The following is a 21480-nucleotide window of genomic DNA, read 5'->3' as shown; positions in this document are numbered from 1 at the left end:
TGCTCACACATACACCCCCCCCACACATGCACCCTCTCACAGACTTAAACCACTTTACACTCACACATGTACACATACACACACTCTCTCATAGACACTAACCCCCCCACCAAACATATACCCACTTGCATGCACACTCACATATGTTTGTGGGGTGAATTTGTACTTGCAGAATTACATTTTATTTTGCTCAAAAGCTGTATTAATCCATGTAAGATTCTGTAAATCCCTTTTTTAGAAATAGAATCAGTCTGAACGTTGGGACACAGACAGACTTTAACCTCACACCTTCAATACATTATCTGATCTGGTATGCTTCTATTTGAGAATGTAACTTTTAAAATAAAGTTCCGGGATTTTCATATGAAAGAATTGAAACCAACATGTTCATTCTAAAAAGTGAGAGACTTAACAAACAATCCAGGTGATTTTCAATATATCGCACTGTAAACCTTTGCTATAAATTCTGTGTCTTATGATCTTGTACTCCACAACCACCTGATGAAGGAGCAGTGCTCCGAAAGCTAGTGCTTCCAAGTAAACCTGTTGGACTATAACCTTGTGCTGTGTGATTTTTAACATGGTGAGATAAAGTTTGGCAAAACCATAGGGAGAGAGATTGAAGGGAATATAGAGCGAGCAATAGAACAAATTAACAAAACACATGGAGAACTAGTCACAGAAAGAGAGACCATTTTTACTTTTGGCTTTAGGAGTGAGTAATGCCTTGAGAAATCTGTTAAAATTAAAATATTACTTTACAGGAACAAAATATTTTCTTCATTTTGGTATTATTTAATCCAGGATGTTCATACTTTTTATTTTTTTGCTTTATCTTTGCGTCTCTTTCCCCATGATTGTTTCCTTTCTCCATTTGGTTTATATTTTAGCTGGGAGAAGCAGAGGCACCCAACGGGAAGGATAAGTTGTGTTTTCTCTGTGAGGTCTGATAATTTAAAGTGCGGTATGTTAGAAACTGTCAACTGAACTCCCAGATGATGTGGTCTAACAGCATAAAATTTCTCCTCAATTCAACATGAGTGACGTTAATACAGTATTGCCACAGGGGCTGTAAAAGAATAGAGATTCCAAGATATGTAAGTGCACTGGGAGAGGTGAGGAATAATTAATGGAATTGGACTGTTGCAGCTCTGCTATTGGCTGGGGATGTTGTCATAAGAAATGTTGGCAATCATCTTCTTGTTATATCAGTGCTATTGGGAAGTGTCTGATGTCATGGAGTATAACGTTTTAATTTAAAAAAATCTTTTATATGACCTTGCTACTCTAAATTGAAACAATATTCCAAAGCATATTAATGATAACAGTACTGTGTTTGAGCCAACAATCCATTGACGATGAGATTCCAATCCGTCAGTGACCCCTAGGGACATATAGAAAGTGTGAAACCAGCCCTACTCCATTATAACTATTTATTATGCTAACAGACATCTGGAGAGCAGTTAAATGTCCATATGTAAGGAGACTTAAAAACTGAAAAGAATTGCTGTAAAATTAGTCTCGCAATACTGTGAAAACAAAGATTCGACACAGTGTTTGACGTCAATTGTTCCTAGGATTTCAGCAGATGTGTAATGGTGGATGTTGTTGCCTAGCAACAGAAGTACTTGCTTTACATGACATTTCTTACTTAGATTTGTCCCTCAGAATTAGTTTTCCTTTTTAGTTTTTTTTTTATCTGATTGGGATTAACTGTCTCCCTTCTTTTTCCGATTACCTCTCCAGCTTGGGACAATGATTTGCTCGTAATGGAAATGGCATTTACCATTCCCCTTAACAAAAGTAAAATCATTTTGTAAACATCAGATTATAAATTGGTTTCATTCTCACTGAGACAAATGGAAAATCCAACTCTCTTGGTCTGTAAGAAGAATTTCACAAATAATAGAGCGGTGTATTGGCAATGTCAATCAATTGACCCTTACGTTTTTGGTGTGAGGTGCAAGTCTATTAATGTTTGGCTCCATGTTTTTGATATTTTAGTAGGGACTGTTCAGAACCATATCACGTTAGATTGTGAGTGAATCATACACAAAATGTAATAGCAGATGAAACTGTTATTGGGAAGGGATGACAGGGATGAAACAGAGGTGAGGACCAGCACAAACTGGATCTGGAAATCCCACATCCCATTCCTGGCACCAGGATTCTCATCAGCATGGCTAAGGAGATGGGTAGTCACTGCCCTGTTTTTTTTTTAAAGTTGCCAGCATCAATTTTAGATGGCCATTTTGGATGCCCATGATTTTCATGAACACCCCCAACAATTAGAAAGCCCTCCTGGTTCATAGTTTGATAAGATAAAGGAGCAGAGTTAGGCCAGTCGCCCCATCGAGTCTGCACCGCCGTTCGGTCATGGTTGATGTGCTCCTCACCCCCATTTTCCTGCCTTCTCCCCATAACTCTTCAACCCATCAGGGTAAAAACAATGACTGCAGATGCTGGAAGCCAGAGTCTAGATCAGAGCGGTGCTGGAAAAACACAGCAGTTCAGGCAGCATCCGAGGAGCAGTAAAATCGACGTTTCGGGCAAAAGCCCTTCAGCAGGAATACAGGCAGAGAGCCTGAAGGGTGGAGAGATAAATGAGAGGAGGGTGGGGGTGGGGAGAAAGTAGCATAGAGTACAATAGGTGAGTGGGGGAGGGGATGAAGGTGATAGGTCAGAGAGGGGAGGGTGGAGTGGATAGGTGGAAAAGAAGATAGGCAGGTAGGACAAGTCATGGGGACAGTGCTGAGCTGGAAGTTTGGAACTGGGGTGAGGTGGGGGAAGGTGAAATGAGGAAACTGTTGAGGTCTTCAACCCATCACCAACTAAAAATCTATCTCCTCCTTAAATGTGCTCACTGTCCCAGCATCCACCACACTTTTGGGATAGCGAATTCCGTAGATCCACAACTCTTTGGGAGACATACTTTCTCCTGAATGCTGTTTTAAGTTTGCTACCCCTTATCCTAAGACTATGACCTTTTCTCCTAGAATGGTCCACAAGAGGAACCATTCTCTATATGTCTAATTTATTCATACTTTTCAATCATTGGGAATTCTGCAATTTGAAGCATATACATGTCACCCATAGTGTGAATTGGCACAGGTTAAGATTATGTTGAGTTCTTCGTGATGACTTATTCAGCTTTTTTTTTTATTTTTACACTTCTCTGAATATTTGAAGGAATGCAGGATGCTATTAATGGGCCAAATGTGAACACTTAGCTGTGTACTTGAAGGGCTTGTGGTGAAGGAATATGTGTGTGTGTGGAGGCATAAAATTGATGCCCTTTAATTTGCTGGATCTATTCTTTCAAACGTTCATGTTCTTAACTAAGAAGAAAGGCTTCAAAACCAAATTAATCAACATTGTCCTGCCTCAGCTCTGGGAACGTTGCCACCTCCACAGAGCAGAAGGCCCATCCCACCTGTCCATCTTCCTTCCCACCTGTCCACTCCACTCTCCCCACCGACCTATCACAGTCAACCTCCCACCTGCAGCCACCTATCACCTTCAGCTACCTCCCCACCCCAAGCCTCCTATATATCTATCAGCTGCCATCTCTCTCTCGCGCACACACACACACACACACACCTACATACCTACCTAATGAAGGGCTTATCCCCAAAGCGTCGACTCTTCTGCTCCTCGGATGTTGCCTGACCTGCTCCATTCTCGCGCCACGCGTTTTGACTCCTCTCCAGCCCATGCTCACTTCGCTGGGGAAAATAGATTGCTCCAGGATCGAGACAGGATCATTGAGTTGGGGAGATTCGCAACTCCTGACATCTGTCTTAACTACAAAAATCTGTGCCCCAATATCATTTTGAAACAATTTTGTCACTTTAAAAGACATGAGGGTGCTGGCTGTTGCACTGAACTGATTTTAATGCATTGCAATCGGGCGGCACGCGGTTAGCACTGCTGCCTCACAGCGCCAGGGACTTGGGTTCAATTCCAGCCTCAGGTGACTGTATGTGTGGAGTTTGCACATTCTCTCTGTTTCTGCGTGGGTTTCCTCCGGATGATCTGGTTTCCTACCATAATCCAAAGATGTGCAGATCAGGTGAATTGGCCATTCTAAATTGCCCGTGGTGTTCCGGGATATGTAGGTTAGGTGCATTAGTCTGAGGTAAATATAGGATAATGGGGCGGGGGAATGGGTCTGGGTGGGTTGCCCTTCCGAGGGTCAGTGTGGACCTGTTGGGCCAAAGGGCCTGTTTCCACACTGTCGGGATTCTATTAAAAGAAAATTAACATTTCACAGCTAAAATGTTTTCATTTAAATTTGATTTATTATTGTCACATGTGAAAAATATTGTTTTGCGTGCTAGCCAGACAAATCATACCCGAAATAAGTACACTGGGGTAATAGAGCAGAGTGCAGAACATAGTATTGCAGTGACAGAGACGGTGCAGAGAACCATCAACTCTAACTTATGAAAGATTTGTTAAAATGATTGTGGTCCTATTGATATCATCTATCATTTAAGCATAAATGGTGCAATGTTTCAGATGAGAAGCAGATGACAGTTCAACTCAAACTCAAAGTTACATTTAGTGTTGCTTCACTCCATCATTAGGTTTCTAGAAATGGCACGTCCGCTGTCTGGCTCAGTATTGAAATTTAGAGAATGTCATGCTATTGCTACGATAATTGTTAATTAAGGTCAAATCAACCTCTGGCATCAGAAAATTAACTTTTACAATTCTTGATTTGAATTTCTTCAGCATTAATTGCAAAATACTTTTAAATGTTATATTTTTTAACTTTACTGTTCTGTCTTTTTCTTTGTCTCCCTCTTTCACAGTAATGTAATCTTTCTTTCCCATTTCGTTTTCGTGTAGTTGATTTGACATTCAATTCACCCGCTTGAATTTATGCTTTCCCCCCAGTCCTTTCACTGCCCATCACATTATTTCTTGATTTGATTGAATCAGGAGATAGATATAATTGCTTTGCCTTGATCACTCAGGTCTTACATGCTAATTATTTCACTGTAAATTTATGAGCTTGGATGTTTTACTTGTGAATAACCCTACAGGTGTTGTATTCTACATTAATGAAAATTTGTTTATACAAATTAAATGGCAAAACATTTACAAAATTGACAGACTTCTAGTCACACAAACACTTAAATTTGTAAAGGAACACCTAACAGCAGATACCATGGGCTGAATTTTACTAGAACTTAGCTAATTGTCATTTTTGTTAAGTATTACAGAGGTTTTCACTCTGTTAGGCTTAGCCATCCATCGCCATTTTCGCAACAAATCATACAGATGACCTGTCCTTTGACACATCTCAGACTATCATCACAAACTCACGTAATTAATTATGGCATCACACTCGTCTTGTTCTCCCACTCGTTGAGGGCATTAATTCTCCCCATTACTGGGATATCCCAACATTCCTAGCTCTGGTGCCATAATTGAACCTCTGCCCTTCACCTGGTTCAAGCGTCGGCAACCTGAAGTTGCCCCTCAACGTCCTGGTGCTCACACAGCAACCACAAATCAATATTTCTCACGGCGCACAGATGGTCCAGTGGGCCATATTGTAACAAATAACAAAAGTGTACATCCATCGCCATTTTCGCAACAAATCATACAGATGACCTGTCCTTTGACGCATCCTATTCTAGAACTTACCAAGGTCAGTGCTACCCTTCCCCCTAATGCCCAGTGTAGACCAGCGTCTTCTCATTGTTCAATGTGGGACCATCACATTTGGGCAAGCCTTCCATTGCTTCAGTTTTATTCAGCAATAGCAGAAACAAAAAACAAGCAAAAGCTGAGTTTGTCTGAATTGGAATCTGTTGTCAATTAAGTCCTGCCTGGCTGTAGCAACCACCGCTACTGCACTCTATCGTGCAGAAGGTCTCTTTCTCCTTGACAGGCAGGTTCTGCTCTTCTCCAAGCCCCAGCCTCCATTGCTTTCCCTGTAGCTACAGCCATGATGAAAATGACCATTAAAAAGTGTGGTGCGGAACAACTAACTAATAAAACATTCTTTTTTTTTTGCCTTTTTAATCAAGAAGGAGAGCTAGAGAAACAAAAGACGAGGTGACAGAGCTAAGGTGGTATTTTTAACTAACACTGACCTTGATTCACAATTGCTGGAACATTCTGAGCTGGCCGCTTGAAAGTCAGAGTTGAAAGTGGTTAGCTTTCCACATGGGGATTCCTCCTCTCAGCCTGCTTTGTGGATAGACCTCTGTGGTGGGTAGAGGGAGAGTGAAGAAGAGGAAAGGTGTGTGTGTGTGTGTGTCTGGCTCTGTCCCACTCACCCAGTCAGTCAGCCACTCACAAACCCACTGCCATGACTCACTCACTCACTCACCACCCGTCCACCCTCCATCACTCGCTCTTACCACACTCCCCATTTGCCCAGTCTCACACCCAGTCTGACACTCATTCCCCCTCCTCATGAAGCTCCTATCTCCTTGGAAACCTTGCAGTCTGTGTCTGAGAGACTGACTGCCGTGGCTTCTGGCCTTGGGCTGAGTGACAGCACTCACGGTGGCTCAGTGGTTAGCACTGCTGCCTCACAGCAACAGGGTCCCAGGCCTTGGGCAACTGTCTGTGTGGAGTTTGCACATTCTCCCTGTGTCTGCATGGGTTTCCTCCCACAATCCAAAGACGTGCAGGACAGGTGAATTGGCCACGCTAAATTGCCTTATTGTTAAGTGCATTAGTCAGAGGGAAATGGGGCTGGGTGGGTTACTCTTCGGAGGGTCAGTGTGGACTTGTTGGGCTGAAGGGCCTGTTTCCATACTGTAGGGAATCTAATCTAAAAAAATCTAAATCATGCTGCTCGCTGCACCTCCAATCACAATCTGTTTCTCTTACTCGTGAGTCTAACAGCAGCAAATACAAGAGAGAACCAGCCTCTAGAAGAATAGGTCACTTGAAAATGCAGTCACGTTTCTCTGTATTTGGCATAGTGGCTTGGTTGCCACATAGGAACTTCTTCTGGATCATGGGCCATTTGTTTGACAAGTCTGCACTTAAGTAGCCTTCATTCCACCTTTCCAGTAATTCTGATGCTTTGCACTGCATAGTCAGAAAGTTATCTTTAGCCACAAGATTAATTTTCTGTCTTCCTCTATCTTCTGTTTCTCCCAGTGGGAAAAGCTGCAGATGTCAACAAGTGAGAGAAGGAAGATTGTCTGCTCAGTCACCTTCCACATTGTGGCTATCACGTGTGTTGTGTGGTCCTTGTATGTCCTGATAGACCGAACAGCAGAGGAGATCAAACAGGGTAATGACAATGGTAAGAATAAGTTTTTTTTAGGAATGGAGGGATAGCTCATCAGATTTGCAGTGGTGTTGGGGAATCACAGCTGCTGGTCTGCGTAGCAGGAAATCGTAAAACATTGCCTGAGATGATCTCCTAATGTGTGAGATTCCACTCAGAAATTATTAATTCAATTATCATGTTTTGGAAGCGTGTCTGATGTCCTTACATTAATTTTGTGTGATACAAGAACAAATTACTTCCAGGTGTTTATATGCCATTCATGTTGCACTTGAAAAAAAATTATTCAAAGTTATGGATTTGCAACCCAACAGGGGCAAAGTAACCAAGGAGCTCAAACTTAATACAGGGCTCTTTGCAAACGTGGAGCTCCAGTATTTTAATAGATTGGTGAGACCAGATTGTGCAAAGATACAGAAAGTTCTCAAATCTTCTTGGTGCCCTGAACCTGAATTTGTATCCCAGCTTTGCATTTCAAATAATCCTCAACCACTGATCTCTCCCATTCCAGCAACTGAAAAGATACCAGATTATTTTGCGCCCACGTTCAGAGCGACCTTCACTTGCAACCATAAACGAGGAAGTTTTGCTTTGTATATTCTGTCTAAAACTAAGATTCATAGAGAAAAGTATTTATTCAAATGGTACATAGATATCCATTTTGAATGTTTAAATAGACCAACAGAGGATAGCTATCGATTATTTACTGATGGAGTGACACTGTTTGCAATAAACAGAAAGATTATAACTAAATGAAATGGACTTGAAATTTCAATTAAAACCAGTTTCTCTCATTTTTAGTTTTCAATTAGTATTTTATTAATTGGGGCAGTCTAAAGTGCTGGCTGTAACAGATGTAAGGACTATTCAATTACTTCAAGGCTAGGGGGTGGTAGTGATGGGCAATGGGAGTTGTGCTTATACAAAGACGCTGTGCCAAGAACCACTCATCTGCCTTTAGACCCCTCTCTTCCTGCTCTCCCACCAACATCTCATCCATCTTCACTGACTTTTGCCTTAGGTTGCCTCACTGATTTTGGGGCTTTGGGGGGTGGGGGGGGGTCCATTGCTGGCAGCTGCAAATGCTTCACTACTGGTGTTGCCATTAGTGAAATCCCTCCAGTCTCTGACTGCCTGCAGCTTTGTGGGTTTGATGTTTCCATCCTTGGAATCCTTTATCTGACACTTAATTCATCAGGCGTTCCCAAAAGGAAAAAAAAAATATCTTATTGTTTCTCCTGCCAACAGACTAGACACCCATTGCCTGGAGTAAATTTCAACACGTCAGTTCGAGGTTACTCTGTTTATACATTGCCAAGTAACCACAATAGGCCAGATTTTGGGCGGCACGGTAGCTCAGTGGTTAGCACTGCTGCCTCACAGCACCAGGGTCCCAGGTTCGATTCCAGCCTCGGGTGGCTGTCTGTGTGGAGTTTTCACATTCTCCCCGTGTCTGCGTGGGTTTCCTCCCACAGTCCAAAGATGTGCGGGTCAGGTGAATTGTGTTAGGTGCATTAGTCAGAGGGAAATGGGTCTGGGTGGGTTACTCTTCGGAGGATCGGTGTGGACTGGTTGGGCCGAAGGGCCAACTGTAAGGAATCTAATCTAACCTAATCTAATCTTTGTAGAAGCAGGGTGCCTCCAGAGGTATTTAAAGATGACAGAAGAGAAAAGGAAAGGAAAAGGGATAGCAAAACTGGTTAAGGAGAGCATTGCAGTATTAGGGGAGGAGGCTGTCTCAAAGGGTTTAAGGTCAGAATTGATTTAGCTAGAACTAAAAAAAACACCAACAACTGGAAAGAATGTCTAGAAACAAATTTGCAAATAAATTAAAGAGCTGCAAGCATTATATCGTAGTTATAGTGGGGACTTTAATTAAGCAAACATAGACTCGAGTAGTGTAAGGACAGCAATGTACAAGTACTCTTAGATTATATTCAGGAGGATTTTCCAGAGTGGCAAGTGTTCTGTCCAATAAAGAAGTCACTGCTAGATTTAGTTCTTTGGGAACAAGGTGGTCCAACTAGACCAAGGGTCAGTGAAAGAGCAATCAGGTGGCAGGTTTAGAAGGGCAGGAGAAAAGGATAATGAGCAATCCAGGGTAAGCATAATTAACAGGAGGACAGCTGATTGCAATGGGACAAGAATGGAGCCTGGCCACAATGGCTGGAGCCAAATATTGTGAGGGGAAACTGTAGCTGAATAGTAGGCTACCTTCAAAAAAGGGATTGCTTGAATCCAATCACGTAAGTTTTCTGAAGGGGAAAAGGTGCTGCTAACAAATCCAGAGCTCTATGGATGAAAAAGGAGATAGAAATTAAGATAAAGTAATAACAGTGCACTTTTGATGGGTATCAGCTAGGAAATATAATTGAAAATCAAGCAGGAAATAAAATGTTCAGGAAGGGAAGTGAGAAGCAAATAAAATAAGCTGAGGTCTTTTGTAAAAAGGACTGGCAGTTTTCTTCATAGGAAATTCCAAAGTATCTGCAGGACCATAGATAATAAAGAGGAGCAAGATTCCTGGGAATTGCTGCAACAAATGTTTCTCTAGCATGAAAATTACCCATGAACTGCTACTCTCTGTTTCCTATCGCTTAGCCAATTTTATATCTAAGTTGCCAAATTATCCCTGTTATTGTCACATTTGTCACACAGCTGTTGGATCACACTACATTGGATGTCTTTTGGAAGTCCATGGTCATCATATCAACCACATTAACCTCCTCAACCCTCTCCGTTACCTCTTCAAAGGCTCTTGGAAGTTAGTTAAACATTAGTTTTCCTTCAGAAATCCATGCTGGCTCTTCCAAACCAGCTTACATTTATCCATCTGACTAGTAGTTCTATCGCAAATTTATTGTTTCTGGAAATGTCCCCATTAATAAAGTTAAATTGACTGCTTTGTAATTGTTCGGCTTTTTCTTACAATCTTTATTGAACGTGGGTGTAACATTTGCAGTGCTCCAGTCAGCTGACACCAGTCTACATGTCCATCCTAGCACCCCCTGCACTCCCACCATATCCAGGTAAGTCTTAAAGATTACAGCCAGTTTCTCTACAATTTCGACTTTAATTTCCTTCAATATCCTTTGTTGAATCTCATCCTGTCTAGGTGCCTTTTCAACTCTTAAGTATCAATAGCTTATTCAACATCTCTGCCTTATCAATCTTGGTTGCTTCTAGTTTCTCCTCTGTTACCATGTCTGGGTAACATCTACTTCCTTGTAAAAAAACAGATGCAAAGCATTCATTTAATAGCTCAGCCAACAGTCGTGTGACCACTCAGCATAACAGGGAGCATGTGGCAACTTCGGAAACAGAGAGTAGCAGTTAATGGTATTTTTCAGGCTCGAAGAAAATTTGTAGTAGCAATTCCCAGGAATCTGTTTTGGGACACTTGTTTTTCCTCATTTTTGTTAATTGTCTATATCTTGCAGTGCTGGAGACAGATTCAGAGTTTGCAGATAATATGAATTTTGGAAGCATTGTAAACTTTGAGGATGTTGAATCTCAAAGGGAAGTTGACAAGCTGGTAAAGTTAGACAGATAGAAGGAAGATGGATTTCAATTGCAGAAGTGTAAAGTAATACCTTTTGGAAGAAAGAACATGGAACAACAGTACAAAATAATGGGTACATTTCTAAAGGGTGGACACGAGCAAAATGACCAGGTTTTACTAATGAGTAATTAAAGGTGGTGGGACAGGTGGAAATAGCAGTTCACAAATCCCAGGATACCATATGCTCTATTAATAATGACATAGATTATAAGACTGGGGAGGTTTTGCTGAAACTTTATAAAGCATTACTTGGAACTCAGCTGGAGTATTGTGTGCAGTCCAAGATACCACAGAAAGCATGTGAACACGTAGGTGAGTATCTAGAAGGGGTTCATGAGAATGTTTCTAGGGATGAGAACCTTCAGTTGTGAGAAAACATTGGAGAAGTTGAGAACAAAGAACAAAGAAAATTTACAGCCCATGAACAGGCCCTTCAGCCCTCCAAGCCTGAGCCGATCCAAATCCACTGTCTAAACCAATCGCCCAATTCCTAAGGATCTGTATCCCTCTGCTCCCCATCTACTCATGCATCTGTCCAGTCGCACCTTAAATGAATTTACTGTGCCTGCCTCTACTACCTCTGCTGGCAACGCATTCCAGGCACCTACCATCCTCTGTGTGAAGTAGTTTCCATGTGCATCCCCCTTAGACTTTTCACCTCTCACCTCTCACCTTGAACGCGTGACCTCTGGTTATTGAATCCCTTACCCTGGGAAAAGGCTTATCTCTATCCACCCTGTCTATACTCTTCATGATTTTATAGACCTCAATCGGGTGCCTCCTCAATCTCCTTTTTTCTAATCAAAGCAATCCTAACCTACTCAACCTCTCTTCATGGCGAGCACCTTCCATACCAGACAACATCCTCGTAAACCTTCTTGCACCCACTCCAAAGCGTTCACATCCTTTTGGTAATGTGGCGACCAGAACTGTGCACAGTATTCTAAATGTGGTCGAACCAAAGTCTTGTACAATTTTAACATGACCTGCCAGCTCTTATACTCAATAACCCATCTGATGAAGGCAAGCATACCATACGCCTTCTTGACCACTCTATCCACCTGTGCAGCCGCCTTCAGGATACAATGGACCTGAGCTCCCAGATCTCTTTGCTCATCAACTTTTCCCAAGGCTCTTCCGTTTTCAGTATAGTTCACTCTAGAATTAGACTTCCCAAAATGCATTACCTCACATTTGCCTGGATTGAACTCCATCTGCCACTTCTCCGCCCAACTCTCCAGTCTATCTATATTGTCCTGTATTCTTTGACAGTCCGGCACAATCTCCCCCGCACAAATCCATGTTGCCTATCACTGATAAGCCTATTGTCTTCCAAATATAGATAGATTCTATTTCTCAGTACCTACTCCAGCAACTTTCCCACCACTGACGTAAGGCTCACTAGTCTGTAGTTACCTGGAGTATCCTTACTACCCTTCTTGAACAGGAAGACAACATTAGCAAATCTCCAGTCCTCCAGCACTTCACCTGTGTTTAAGGATGCTACAAATATATCTGTCAGGTCCCCAGCTATTTCCTCTGTCACCTCTGTCAACAACCTGGGATAGATCCCATCCGGTTCTGGAGATTTGTCCACCTTAATATCCTTTAACCTACCCAACACATCCTTCCTCCTTATGTTAACATGATCCAGAGTAAACAAACTTCTATCTCTAATCTCAACATTCATCATGTCACTCTCCTCAGTGAACACTGATTCAAAGTAATCACTGGGAATCTCACCCGTTTTCTCAGGTTCGACACACAACCTTAGAAACATCCTTTAGTGGACCAATCCCACAACAACGAGCACCCGAGCTACAAATCTTCTCCCAAACTTTGAATCCTTTCTCTAGTTACCCTCTTGCTTCTTATATATGAATAAATGGCCTTGGGATTCTCCTTAATTCTGCTCCCCTTTCAGCCTGCTTGATTCCTCGTTTAAGATTGGACCTACTCTCCCAATATTCCTCCAATGCCCATTCTGTTCTTAGCTGCCTGGACCTTATGTACGCTTCCCTTTTCCTCTTGGCAGGTCGCAAGATTTCTCCTGTCATCCACGGTTCATGAATCTTGCCTTTCCTATCCCTTGTTTTCAAAGGGACATGCCCATCCTGCACTATCTTCAACTTATCTTTGAAAGCCTCCCACATATCAAATGTGAACTTCCCTTCAAATAGCTGCTCCCAATCCACATTTCCCAACTCCTACGGAATTTTGGTATAATTGGCCTTGGCCCAGTTTAGTACTCTTCCCTTAGGACCACTTTCATCTTTGTCTACGAGTATTCTAAAACTTACAGAATTGTGGTCACTATTCCCAAAGAAATCCCCCACTGCAACTTATACCACTTGTCCTGGCATGTTCCCCAGTCCCAGGTTCAATATGGCCCCTTCCCTTGTCAAACTATTGACATAGTGGTCTAGAAAACTCTCCTGGTCGCTTCGTACAAATTTTACTCCATCCGGACCTTGGACGCTAAGTATATCCCAGTCAATGTTGGGAAAAATTAAACTCTCCCATCACCACTACCCTGATGCCTCTTCTTTCCATAATCTGTTTACCTATTTGTTCTTCTACCTCACGCTCACTGTTGGGAGGCCTGTGGTACAGCCCCAACGATGTAACTGCACCCTTCTTATTTATCAGCTCTACCCACAATGCCTCACTGCTGAAGCCCTCCATAGTGTCCTCTTTTAGCACAGCTGTGATATCATTCCTGACCAGCAATGTAACTCCTTCCCCCCCTTTACTTCCCTCCCTGTCCTGTTTGAAACGTTTATATCCTGGAACATTTAGTTGGTTTCTTCTTTCAACGAAGTCTCTGTCATCAATCCAAGCCCTAAGTTCATCTGCCTTACCCACTATACTCCTTGCATTGAAGTATACGCACTTCAGGCCGCCAGTTCTTTTGCGTTCATTTGCTCTCTGCCTACTCTTCCCCTTGGGAATGTTAACTTCATGATCCTTGCAGAGAATTTTCCTGGGAGAGGAGATTTGATCAAAAAGGATGGGGGATTTCAAGACCGGGGGGGCACATTTTTAAGGTGAAAGGAGAGAGTTTTTAAAAAGACATGAGACGGTATTTTTTCTACAACAGGTGGTTCATGTGTGGAATGAACCTCCTGAGGAAGTGGTTGATGCGAGTACAATTACAACGTTTAAAAGACATTTTGATAGGAACATGAACAGGAAAGGTTTGGAGGGATATGAGCCAGGAGCAGGCAGGTTGGACTTATTTAGTTTGGGATTATGATCGGCATGGACTGGTTGGATCAAAGGGTCTGTTTTCATGCTATATGATTCAAGAACTCTTATTTCAAAATCTCAAGAAGTCTAGTCAGAACAATAAGGGAGAAACCATTCCTGTTCATAAACAGATAAGGGAACGAGAGGGCAGATTTAAAGTGATTCACAAAAGAAGTAAATGTGATGTGAGAAGAAACTTTATCATGCAGCTAGGGTTTCTAATGTAGAATGCACTGCCTGGAAGTTTGTTGAGGTAAATTTCATTGAGGCATTCGAAGAGAGAATTATTTCTATTTAAATAAGCATACCAAATGGCCTTTCCTTGCTCTGCTACAATTCTGTGATTCTGTGGTACTTCTAAGAATTATAAAGGATTCCTGACCACCTCCATGTTCTCTGACCAAATGCAAAGAGGTATCTTTTTTCCGAAGAGCATCCAAACTATTCCGCAAAGTGCCGACCTGCTCGAATCTGCACCCTTTGAGTTTCACTCTATAAGGATGCCAAAATCGGGTTTGAGTGCAAGCAGCTGATTATTTAAAGGGTCAGAGGCCACAAAACCTAATTTGCCAAACCTGGCCCATCCCCATCCCAATCCCACTTCACGCGCGAATGTAGGAGATGCCGTGTGCAGGGACAGGACTTTGGATTTCTGATCGCTTGTCATTCTCACCATGTCGAGATCTGGGTCATAGAGGTTGAAAGAAACAGATTAAGTAATGAATAAGTTATGACAACCTCCTAAAAATGTCTGTCAGTCAAAACAAACGTAAGCCTTACCTGAGTAAAGAAACTCCTGCTGATCCAATACAATAATAAATCTTGGACCTCAGATAAGCATTCGTAATAAAACTGTCCAGAAACAATATCAACAAAACGAGATAGCATGGGAGCATGGAGGTGACATAGGGTGTGAGTAATATGGTGAAGGGCTATGATGGGTGAGGGTTCAAGGGCCTGATAATGTTTAATACAATTAGGACAAAATACCAGAGAAGCAAAACAGACCTTCTAACCAATCCACCTCAGCGCTCTCCCACCACTATGGATGTATCCAAACTGATCTCAGAGTCAGTGAGCTCCTTGTAATCTTGTCCTCTCCTACCCAGAGTCAACATAATTCATATGGTGACCAGTTTTCCAAGTCAGAGTCTGCCAAATTAGCAAGTTTACCAATTTAGGTTTCGGACCCTGATGCTGAAGGGTCATCCCAGTGGTACCATTGAAAGTGATCTGTAAGCTGACTCAGACAGTTCAACAGCATAATTTCTCTTCCAGCCCACCAACCTCAAATTCAGTTTATGTCCCTCTCATCTCCAAGGGAGCTGACAATATCATTCATCTGGAAAAGTAATTTGTTAACTGCTTGGTAGGACAGAATTTAGGTGTTGCAAAAAGGAGACTAGAAGTTAAAATTTTCACCGTGCAGATACCAGAAATAGGACTCAAGAAACAGACTTGAAATGAAGAGACATCATGAACTGTGCTGTGCTTGCAAGCCTCAGAACAAGTATATCCACCATTGGATGCAATTCAGCTATTAAATACTTCTGACTGTGTTCAGCTTTATACCAGAAACTAATTTACAATGATCAGCCAAGCCTGCAGTGTGATGTATTTATGTGTGCTGGAAGCAACATATGTAAATACATAAATGGGCGGCATGGTAGCTCAGTGGTTAGCACTGCTGCCTCACAGCACCAGGGACCCTGATTCGATTCCACCCTCAGGAGACTATCTGTGTGGAGTTTGCACATTCTCCCCGTGTCTGCGTGGGTTTCCTCCCACAGTCCAAAGATGTGCAGGTCAGGTGAACTGGCCATGCTAAATTGCCCGTAGTGTTAGGTGCATTAGTCAGGGGTAAATACAGGATAGGGGAATGGGTCTGGGTGGGTTACTCTTCAGAGGGCCAGTGTGGACTTGTTGGGTCGAAGGGCCTGTTTCCACACCGTAGGGAATCTAATCTAATCTAATCTAAATACTTAGGACCCTGTTTGGCGCAGGGAATTTGTGTACATATTGCAACTTATTCAGGGAAAGGGGTCACGGAAACAACCAAATTCTGCTGCATCTCCATGACTATACCCTGACCAATCGAATTCTACCTTCCTGTCTGAGAATTAACATTGATTGTTCTTGCTGCAACTTCGTATCATGGTCCAACCAGTCTACACTTTCTTCTAATTTTGTATAAAATCATGTCTGTTTTCTTCAATGTTGTTTCTTCCATCTTAAGTCTGATCAGTGCAAGGCAAAATGCTTCAGTTTCTAGTCTCCTTTTTGCAATATTCAAGACTGCTACCTTCCTGACTTCTTCCGAGGTTGGTCATTTGTTGCCCAATGGACTCAACATCCCATTTGTTACCTCAGCATTTGAGTTCAATGCTAGATATTTTTGTGGTTAAAGAAGCAGAATTTTCTGCATAAAAAGGCCCCTGGTACAATTACTTTGCATCTGTGACCCAATTCGAGGCTTTGTCCCAAAAACTAGATCAGTTGGTAACTCTGCCAGAGACACATCGGTTTCAACATCTGAGCTGAATTGTTATTCATTCATTCACTCTCCTTATGCAATTTCCCACTCAGAGAAGTTACAACAGACGGCTTCTGCATCTAGGGTGTTCTTTCTGATAACTTGAAAAGAAAATTTTGAATTAAACAAAAAAAAACCCATGAGGAGTAAACGTAATTGTAATGTAAACGCGTGATTTTTTTTTAAGGTGTTCTGGAATGGCCTTTTTGGACAAAACTGGTTGTAGTCGCCATTGGATTTACTGGAGGCCTTGTCTTCATGTATGTGCAGTGTAAAGTCTATTTTCAGTTGTGGAGAAGGCTGAAGGCATATAACCGAGTCATCTTTGTCCAGAACTGCCCAGACCTTGAAAAGAAAATGGATGACAAGAACACTTCAAATAGTCAAAACTCTGGAAATAGAGAGAGTGTAACTGTGCCAGTGTCACAGACAGAAACAACCTTACAGCGGGCTCCAGAGGTCCAGGTTGGCATTCCTGAAGTTGCACCAGTGTGACATGTTCGTTTGAGGAACTCCTTGTTTTCTTGAAAATCTGTTCCTTTTCAGAAATGTACTGCAAAGTAGTCGGATTACCAAATGTAGTCCTTTTCAAAATGCTACAGGAATTACGGACACACCGGCGTGATTGGCAGAAGTGCAACATGTCATTGTGTGGGGAGTGAACTGTTCAGTGTGTGTGTGTGTGCTACCAGACATGGTGCAAATGATGCTATCAGCATTATTAAGAACGTGTGCAATGTTTTAACTAGGACTTTGTAGAGAAGCACTTTTTAATTTTACAGCCTTTACGATAAAATATTTTGCTATAATTGGGGTCTATTTTGAAATGTTAATCCTGAGAAACCAGTCTTTGAACAGTGTAATAGTTGTGGTTAAACCCTCTCGGGTTATTACATCTCAGCTGGTAATTATTGATAATAAAATGTGTTGCGCTGTGTATGTCAGTGAGGTGATGACGAATGCTAAGGTTAACATTTCTTGTTGGTTTCTCACTCATCAGTACTCAGATTGGTTTCAATTTTCATTGTGCTAAATGGCCAGTGACGTGAAGCATTCTTTGAGAATCTGCCACATTCAAGGTTTAATTGCAACTGGATCACTGTTTTACATTTATCTGTTCAGACAATAAGTTCTGGTGATGCTTTAACAATGTTGTTGATGAGGAATCTGGGATCATATTCAAATCTATCAAAATCTGGGATCAAATTCAAATCTTTTAGGAAATCCTCTTTTTTTTAGTTTTATTCATTCAACATTTACTGTCCACAGAGCAGTTGTGAGTCAACCACATGGCTTTGGGTCTGGAGTCACATGTAGACCAGACCAGGTAAGGATGGTCATCATTAGACTTCTAATCCAGATTTTTTAAAACATTCAATTCAGATTGCAGTGGTGGGACACAGACTAGGATCCCCAGAACATTACCTGGGTCTCTGGGTTAACAGTCCAGCAATAATACCACTAGACCATCACCTCCCCATAAAACCAAGTAATTTTGGCTATCAATCAATTATGGTTCTCTTGAACTCCAATGATTCATCTTTTATGCAAAATGGACCATGGTGTTTTGCTATAATGAGTCAACTTATCATGTTAGCCTATCAGTATGAGCAACGGAAATGTCAAAAAAAATGTTTCTGGCAGTCATATGTCACTGTTGCATCCAAGCAACTGTGTTAAGATACCCCTGGGATATATTCGCATCTGGTTGCATCATCATCACAGTTCTAAACTGGATACGATGATATGGATTGCTCCAGAGGATTCAGAACATACAAAGTAACTGATCAGACTCTGATCACTCACTGGCCCTGACAACAGCAATCTGTTTAACAGAGTGGTGCAAATCATTTACCCCTATCAGTACATCATCATTTTATAACCTCGTAAGTTCACTTGAAACAAAGTTCTGCACTCAGCTCCTTTGCCCTTACACACACTTCTTGACTCCGTTACCTACAGGCTATTTTTTGTTGACCTTTGATTGGCTTGGGTCTATTATAATATTATTAGATTTGGTTTGAATAGCTGTGGAGTTTGGATATTTTTATCTGTCATTGTTTTGTCTGATTTGTATGGGGCTAGAAGTTACATCAGTTGTAATGTAAAATAACATGGAATCAAATGTTTTTCCACTCTTTAACGTGCTTATAAAGTACAAGACCAAACTCTATTGCAAATCTTAAAAATGGATGGGTTCGTGATATTTAACTAAAATATTGAATGTTGGCCCCTACTAGTTACGGAATTGTATATCAATGTTTCAAACTTCGTAACAACTTTGCTTAATCTCAAGACTCAATGTGGTGCTGAGAAAAGAATATTTTATTGCTATAATTTAAGGAATGTACATTCTGAAGCTGGGTAAAAACAAGGACTGCAGATGCTGGAAACCAGATTCTAGATTAGAGTGGTGCTGGAAAAGCACAGCAGTTCAGGCAGCATCCGAGGAGCAGCAAAATCGACGTTTCGGGCAAAAGCTCTTCATCAGGAATAGGATTCTGAAGCTGGGTCAATCATATTACCTGGAATTCTTGTAGTTAGCTATGCCTTTTGCAATGATATGTAAAGTGATAATCCACTACAAAGCTAAGTTTTCCTGCCTCTCAATACATTTATTTTCACAATTAGTCTTATATTCAGACCATATAAGATTCCCAAGTGTTTGTACTAAGCAGTCAGTCATACTGCTAACACTGCAAGCATTGCCCTTTATTATGTCGACAGCTTAATTAGACAGTTCAATCAAAGTAAAGTATTTGCCAAAATATACAAAAGAAGATATACTAGTGTTTGAACATTTATTTTTGATGCATTTTCTTCCATTTTGTTTATGGGAATTGGGATGCCACCACACTGCCTCTGCCCTAAGCTCATCTCTTTTAAACTGCAAGAGGAGTTTGTCCCAATGCTGAGTTTCAGATTCCAATGTGACCTGCAAACTGTTTGACCATCAGCTGGTGGTTTTGGACAACAGAGAACGTGGCTTTATTTCAAGGAGCCTTTGCTATTGAGATCATCCAGCCATAAAAATATTTAAGCACAGAGGACTTAAAACATTGTACAGAAGGCAAACAACTATTAAGATTGTCAGATATTTCAATAAATTTATCAGTTTTTGTATTTGAACCATGTGTGAGAAGATTGATTTTTCATTGGCGTTCAATTTTACTCATTAATCAAACTTCTTCATTCATATATTGCACAGACTTATTCTGGGAAATGCTTTACCCATTACCTTTCTATATTTCATAACCAGAATTGACCTTGTGTAATTTTTATCTCATCCAATCCCTTAGGAAGAAAGAAAATGGGGATTATGTCATTGTGCAGTAATTGTATATTTAAGATAGAAAATCAATGAAATCTAAAGAAATTATTTAAATATTATGTTTGTGCAATATATTTATAAAATGAAAGAAAAAAAATCAATGTCTATGTGATTATTATTGATATAAAATCAGAAGCAGACTGAGACATTTTTAGGCCATGATATCGATAATTAAAACTTGACTCTGTTAAAAATCAACCAAATTTAATAGAACCCAGTTGGATGTAGTTTATATCACGAAAGAAAATCAAACATAGGTAATTTGTTTTCTTTCTTTCTTTCATCAAACGGTGGGGTAATCTGAAGTGCTGTAAACAAGAGGGAGAGGTGAGTTAAATTATTTCATAACCCACTTCTCTCTGTTCCAGAGATGGTTTGTAACTTGTTTTTAAATAGAATCCCAACAGTGTGGAAGCAGGCCATTGGGTCCACACTGACCCTCCAGAGAGCATCTTGCCTAAACCCACCCCACCCCCTATACTTGTAACCCTACATTTCCCATAGTTACATAGCCTGCACACTACGGGCAATTTAGCATGGCCAGTCCACCTAATCTGCACATCTTTGGATTATGGGAGGAAATCCTAGTAACAGGAGGAAACCCACACAGACAGTCACCTGAGGATGGAATCAAACCCAGGTCCCTGCTGCTGAGGCAGCAGTGCTAACCGTTCAGCTACCGTGTTTCTTGTCTTTACTTTGGAGGATTTCATTTAGGTTGTGAATCATACTGTAAATGGCAGAACCTTTAGAAACATCAACACACAGACGGATCTGGGTGTGCAAGTCCACCATGCCCTAAAAGTGGCCACATAGGCGGCCAAGGTGATTAAGGCGGCATATGGCATGCTTGCCTTCATCAGCCAGGGCGTGGAGCACAAGAGTTGGCAAACCATGTTGCAGCTATATAAAGCCCTTGTTAGGCCGCATTTGGAGTACTGTGCGGTTTTGGTTGCCACACTACCAGAAGGATGTGGAAGCTTTGGAGAGAGTGCAGAGAAGATTCACCAGGATGTTGCCTGGTCTTGAGGACATTGGCCAATGAGGAAAGGTTAAAAAGACTAGGATTGATTTCACTAGAAAGATGGTGGCTGAGAGGAGACCTGATAATTGTCTATGAAGTTATGAGAGGCATAGATAGGGTGTATAGCCAGAGGCTTTTTCTCAGGGTTGATGTTTCAATTACTAGGGGGAGCAGGTTCAAGGTGAGAGGGGGAGGTTTAAGGGAGATGTGTGAGGGAAGGTTTTCACACAGGGAGAGGTAGGGGCCTGGAATGCACTGTCAGAAGAGGTGGTGGAAGTGGGCATGATGGCAACATTTCAGAGGCATTGGGATGGTGACATGAATAGGGAGGGAATAGAGGGATACGGACCAAATAAGGGCAAAAGGTTTCTTTTTTTAGTTTAGTTAGACCATGATGATCAGCACAGGCTTGAAAGGCCTAAGGGCCTGTTCCTGTGCTGCACTTGTGTTCTTTATTTTGATTTCTTTTTGATTAGACTCCTAAGGATCTTATTGTTTTAGGAGAAAGTGAGGT

The 21480-nt window shown here is 41.5% G+C and overlaps 1 protein-coding gene across 7 annotated transcripts in view; it reads left to right on the top strand.

Annotated features, from left to right (window-relative positions):
* The window catches only part of march1 (membrane-associated ring finger (C3HC4) 1), a 574835-nt gene extending 554852 nt beyond the window's left edge, over positions 1-19983 (top strand). For 3 of the 7 annotated variants that reach the window (XM_043698895.1, XM_043698903.1, XM_043698912.1), the window contains 2 exons: positions 7135-7282; positions 16799-19983. In XM_043698895.1, coding sequence (XP_043554830.1) covers positions 7135-7282; positions 16799-17106 — 456 coding nt within the window. In that variant the 3' untranslated portion in view covers positions 17107-19983. Of the gene's footprint in view, positions 1-7134; positions 7283-9925; positions 10516-16798 lie in introns of those variants that run through there. The other 4 variants (XM_043698930.1, XM_043698949.1, XM_043698923.1 and 1 more) reach the window with 4 other exon arrangements.
* Positions 19984-21480: the final 1497 nt, after the last annotated feature.

This window comes from Chiloscyllium plagiosum, chromosome 1 (genome assembly GCF_004010195.1).
Source record: "Chiloscyllium plagiosum isolate BGI_BamShark_2017 chromosome 1, ASM401019v2, whole genome shotgun sequence".
Lineage (NCBI taxonomy): Eukaryota > Metazoa > Chordata > Chondrichthyes > Orectolobiformes > Hemiscylliidae > Chiloscyllium > Chiloscyllium plagiosum.
The sequence above is the reverse complement of the archived record's forward strand: the minus strand, read 5'-3'. Positions and strand labels throughout refer to the sequence as shown.